General features: G+C 40.1%; 1 protein-coding gene across 1 annotated transcript; it reads right to left on the bottom strand.

The window, feature by feature from the left end:
- Positions 1 to 4,343: 4,343 nt before the first annotated feature.
- Positions 4,344 to 5,297, bottom strand: LOC111773101 (olfactory receptor-like protein OLF3). The gene is given in 1 exon segment (XM_067053895.2): positions 4,344 to 5,297. A coding segment is annotated over 1 exon segment (954 nt).
- Positions 5,298 to 6,259: the final 962 nt, after the last annotated feature.

The following is a 6,259-nucleotide window of genomic DNA, read 5'->3' as shown; positions in this document are numbered from 1 at the left end:
TTATCCTGAATAATCTGTGTGATCCCAGTGTATGTAATCACAAGGGTCCTTAAGAGAGCAAGGTGAGAAGATCAGAGTCAGAAGAAAGAGATGTGATGGTGGAAGCAGAGAATCAGAGTCAGAGAGAGGTTTAAATATGTTGTGCTGCTGGCCTTGAAGATGGAAAAAGGAGCCATGAGCCAAGGAATGGAGGCTGTCTCAGGAAGCTGGGAAAAGCAAGAAATCTGATTCTTCCCCAGCCCTCCAGACAGGAATGCAGCCTTACAGACCCTAGATTTGGGCCCAATGAAACCCACTGAGGACTTCTGACCTCTAAAACTGTAAGATAATAATTTTTGTTGTTTTAAGCCACAAACTTTATGGTGGTTTGTACAGCAGGAATAGGAAATTAAAATAAGCTCCCACTCAGTAAATATGGTATAATTTGAACATCAATTAGGATAATAACTACAGTGAACACAGTGAATAAGTTTATGTTAATGAGTTCATAATGATTAAAAAAAAAAAAACAACCTCATTTGTTGTATTAAAAAAAAGTGGTAAAGGACCAGTCCCAGTGACCTAGTGGTTAAGTTCAGTGTGTTCTACTTAAGCAGCCTGGGTTCAGTTCCTGGACATGGACCTATACCACTCTGTTAACAGACATGTTGTGCTGGCAGCCCACATACTAAAAAATAGAGGAAGATTGGCACAGATGTTAGCTCAGAGAAAATCTTCCTCAGCAAAAAAAAAAAAAAAAAGTGGAGAAACGGAAAAAATCAAAAATTTATTCTGCCTTTCCTATACTAACTATAACTCAGAGAGATGAAATAGTGGTGAGGAGGAAGTTTCTATTTATAAATGTATTCCAGATAATACAGAGAAAAGGATGATAAAACAGTACCTCCTTGAAACCCCTAATAAAGGAATTAGGTCAGTTGTTCTCTCCCAGGGGTGATTTTGTCCTCCCAGGGGACATTGGGCAATCTTTGGAGACTTTTCTGATTATCAAAACTGGCAAGTGTTGGGGAGGGAGTGCAACCGCCATCTAGTGGGTGGAGGTCAATATTGTAAAATACAATGCACAGAATAGCCGCCATAAGAAAGGTTACGTACCCAAAACATAGATGGACATTTGCTGCTATGGAGAAACCCTGAGCTTGGCAGTGTAATAACCGCAATAAATCCTAAAAGACAGAAACAGAACATAGTGTACCTCTTGATAGAAGTACATGCCGTCATCTAGAAAATATTCTTGCCAGAAAAAAAACCACACACTTAAATCTGATCAAGCTTCTCGATCTAACAGAAGACACAGGGTCGATGGAGCATGCAACACTATACACCTGGGATGCCATAAAAAGTCCAGACTGCGTGGAAGTCCAACTGGGACAAACACTCCTGTTTTTTTCAAAAAATAATTGCAAGGAGAAAGAAAGGAAATTGAAGGTGAGCCTATAGATTAAATGAGTCTTCAGAGACATAGTAGATAATGACATTGTATGGAATGTATTTGAACTCATTTGAACAAACTGTAATTTTTATGTATTAGGAATTTTTTTTACAAAAAATCTCAGTGCTATTTTTATGGTTATTAAATAATGAACAAGATTTTTTTCTCAAATATTTTCCAGTGTCCAAATTTCAAAAGTTATATTTAATGGCTTTATTGTTTAGAATATCACCTTATTTTGCTCCTGCATCAACAGCGCTTTCCTCCCTTACACTGGGAATGTCTTTCACAATCAGCTACTAATTAGGAATGTCTGTCATCTCAAACTGGTCCAAGCAATTGAATTTATCGAGAATTTAATTTACTGAGAAAATGCATCTTGGAAAAAAAAAGACCTATGAAATGAAAAAGATAAAAGTAAAAATTTAACACATGGAGTATAAGGTTATACTAGTGGTTTCCACATACCTAAAACCTACACCCAACACTTCTACTTCCTGAAAAATGAAGACTTACCCTTCAGGTGAGCCCAAACAAGCTGAGGAGCTGATGGGGGCAAAGAGATCATGGGACGGGTAGTGGAGGAAAGTCACAAACGTTGTCACCACGTGACCACTCACAGAGATTAGATACAGCCTCTTCACATATTCTCCTCCTCCAAGTGTCCTCTGTATATTTGTACTGTTGATTAATTTCCTTCTACTTTTGTCTCTTTCTCCTACCGTTTTATATAGGATGTGCTCATGGTGATGAATTTTGATGGTTACTCCAATTTTATGGAGTATTCAGACAGGATTATGACATTTTAGAAGAGGAATGGGATCCACAAGGGAATTCCAATCTGGGAAAAGGTGAAACGTTCCTCTGAAATCTCTTTCAAATGATGTGACTTGACTTGGCTTTTCCCTTTGCCCATTGCCAATATCTCAGTTCAGATTCTCCTGATGTCTCACTAGTATTCCTGGGGCAGCCCCTAGCTGGTTGCCTCCAATCTTTTCTTCCCCTGACTCATTTGCCAGATTGATGATTCAAAAACGTAAATTTTATCAAGCCATGCTCCTGCATAAAACTCTTTACTGGCTCCCTGTAGTTGTCAGGGTAAAGTTCAAAATCATTCAGCATCCAGTGCCCTCCAAGACCTGGCCCCTCCTGAACACTTGCTTCATCCTAACTACTTCCTCAGCCTTCTCTGCCCTGCAAGCGTAGCTCCAGAACATTTTTGGACTCTCCGGCTCTCTCCCAGCTTGGCACATTTCACAAGTTGCTCCTTTGTTTAGGTTGCTTGTCACCTGGACCACTTATTCTCACTTTCCTGGTCTCCATCAGGACCTCCTCTGGTTCTTTCATACAGGAAGACTTCTGTAATCATCCCAAAGGCTTGCTGTCTTTGTGACACTTATCACATTGCATTTTAATTGCTTTATTGCCTGTTATCCCTATCATATCCTTGTCAGGATTTAATCATATTTGACTATTGTCTCAAGGACCATTTATTGTCACTGAGACACTCTATTAATAGTTATTGAATTAATACCAGGAGAAAGTTAGTTTACTAGCATTCACATCTTTTGGGATGCCTGCCTTTGTAACAAAATTTACAGTTGATTACTCTCAGGTGAATTTAACATGTCAGCTGGGCTTTGGATTACATGAACCTTCAACACTGTTTGAATGCGGAGATTCTGTGATAATATTTAACGAATGGAAGAGCTGCAGATCAACTGACTTAAAGGAGAGAGACAGGAAGAAAGAACTTCAAGACTTCTTCAAGGGAGCAAGAAGACGAACAACTGTCGCATTCTGTCTCCTTGTTCCCCTTCTTCATCCACGTACAATTATTTCTTCTTCCTCCTTGACATTACTTATTTGAGACTTGTTCTCAGAGGTGCGGTCCACTCTCAGGCTATTCCACCTCAGTAGATCTATAAAGACAGCTGGAGCCCTCCTGCGTTGTTGGGGAGGAGAGATGGGGGGAGGCTTAGTATGGCGACTAGAGGGCGACGTCTGCACAGATCACTGAACTATCCTGATTCCTAAAATACATATTAAAATTGTCTTGTCTTTCATTGGCTTTGGCTGAGGAATGTGTCCTTTCTTAGATAACTATGTCTTTGATATTTTATGTGCTTATTTGTTTCCTAAGTCTCAGAAAAAGAGAGTATACATTTTTCATAGATTGTACAGTTTTAACATTTAAATGGCACCCCTTATATATGCAGTACAATTCTTCTCAAACTGTTTCTATATGTTAAGAAGAGCTTGAAACGTAGTTTTTCCTTGTGTACAAACACCGTTAGTTATATTCTATCAGCATAAAACAAGACCTTTAGTTGATGCTTCTCCACTGAATTAGTTCCAGCACTCAGACAAAGATATTATGTCCATTTTTGTAGGTCCAGCACAAAAGCATTTTAATCAGCTTTGATAACAATACGCTCCTCAGAAGAGTGATTCACAATTCCTGGATGTGGCTACATGCACCACACATTATTGTGAAATTGCTTTTGTTCCCAATGGAAACACAATCACCTTATACAAAATTTGTATGAATAAGAACCAGTGGTCCAATGTAAGATCCATGAATAGATCCATGTTTATAAACAATGTGACTAATCAAAACAGTAAATGCTATTTTTTTCATTACTCTCAGGCTATAGGAAAGAAGATTGAGTAATTGTAAAGTTCTGTTACAGCAGTGCTTAATTTCTCTGAACATGCTGCTGTGACATAAAAATACTCCCACATTCAACTCCCCACCCTAACTGCTCAGCCTCCTACCCAGCATCATCAGTACACATTTCCTCATCTCCTTCCTGGTTGCCAGGGCAATGCAGTTGATGCCCATCATATCTGAGCTGGGTGGGAGAACACACAGGCAAAGCTCTTTTCTCTAAAGGATGCTCATAATTCATCAAGTTGCCAGTTTTGACGTTAATCCAGATAATTTCCCTAGTAATTTCTGCCAGGCTCCCTTCATCTCCTTATTCCTTATACTGTAAATCATAGGGTTCAGCATGGGCATCAAAATGGCATAGAAGAGAGAGATCATCTTCTCCTGAAGGACAGAGGGACTGGAACGGGGCTGGATGTAAGTAAAAATAGCCATGCCATAGCACAGGACAACCACTGTGAGGTGAGAGGCACACGTTTGAAAGGCTTTCTTCCTGCCCTCTGTGGACTGGATCTTTAGGATGGTGGAGATGATCTTGATGTAGGACAAGAGAACCAGGCAGAAGGGTGCCATCAGTAAGACAATGCTAGAAACCATAATTGCGATCTCATTGGAGGAAGTGTCCACACAGGCCAGTCTGACCACAGCTAGGAGTTCACAGGATATGTGATCAATAAACTTGTTTGTGCACATGGGCAGCTGAAAGGTGATGGTGCTCTGCATAAGAGAGTTGATGGAGCCACTGACCCAGGATGTGATTGCCAACCTAGTGCAGAGACCTCCATGCATGATGACTGAGTATTGCAGGGGGTCACACACAGCCACATAGTGGTCATAGGCCATTACTGCCAGTAGAACAAACTCAATCCCACCCAAGCCCAGGGAGAAAAATAACTGGGCTGCACAGCTCACATAAGGGATTACTTTATGTCCTGCAAGAAAATGCACCAGCATCTGAGGAACAATGCTTGTGGCATAAGAGACATCAACAAGGGAGAGGTTGGTGAGAAAGAAACACATGGGAGTGTGGAGTTGGCTGTCCAGTCTGATCAGAAGGACAATGAGGAAGTTCCCCAGCACTGTCACCAGGTATGTCATCAAGAACAGGCCAAAGAGGGAGACCTGAGTGTCTCAGTCACTGGAGAGGCCAAGGAGAATAAATTCCTCCACACATGTCTGATTATCTGTTCCCATTAAAAAATGTGATGATTATTAATCTGCAGAGAGAGACAGAAATAGGAGAAGCTGTTAAATCAAAGAGCCATAAAAATAACTTTTTATCAATACATATTATATACAACTGGCCAGCAGTAGCAGGTGTTTCAGATCATTTATGGGCCAAGATGACAGTCTTTATTTCAATATGTCTTATATCTATTCTGCATCAGAGACAGGCCAGTGCCTTCATAAGGGCATGATGTGGTCTCAGGGAGACCCAGTCAAAGCCTGGAGATAGCACAGTGTAATTCTAGGAGCTCTACATCTTTACTGACTTATCTCAGATTTAGGGCAAAGGGAGCTTCATTGGTGACAATGCTGGGTAAAATGATAATGAAGGAAAACTTGGTTGGAAAGTTCCAAAAACTACCTTAAATATGTCAACTAGACCCATCATGATGAAATGGATAAATCTATTACAAAAGGAACTATTGGGAGGAAGCAGTGGCTTGTGAAAAGATCTAGAGTCAGAGAATTGAGGTTTGGAAGCTGATTTTATTTAGTTGATACATGATTTTGGTTTAGGTCACAACTTTTATATATGAAACAGGATAATATTATACAATTCACAAGCACATTTAAGCTCAAATGTATGTAATTTATGGACAAAGTACTTTGTGAATTGTATTGTATTGGTAGAAATGATATAGTAGTAAGAGTATTAATAGTAACATGACCTCTGCCTTGGGGTAGATAAAGTAGGAAGTGTGATTTTCCCATGCATCCCTCTGCAAATTCAGACACAAATAATATTGGAGGCAACCTTTAGTAGATAAGGGTCTTAGGGACGGGTGGGTCACTTTGAGGACCTGGGGACCATTTGTCTTTTTGGTAGACTTTGGTCTCTTCAGCCTCAGTGGGTTAGAACGGGTAGGGAACTGTCATTTTACCTTGTTCTTTTTACTTTTCTCCGTTCAACTTCTGTTAAGAATTGACCC

Source organism: Equus caballus, chromosome 4, assembly GCF_041296265.1.
Source record: "Equus caballus isolate H_3958 breed thoroughbred chromosome 4, TB-T2T, whole genome shotgun sequence".
In the NCBI taxonomy this organism is placed as follows: Eukaryota; Metazoa; Chordata; class Mammalia; order Perissodactyla; family Equidae; genus Equus; species Equus caballus.
Note: the sequence above shows the minus strand (reverse complement) of the source record. Positions and strands in the feature narration are given on the sequence as shown.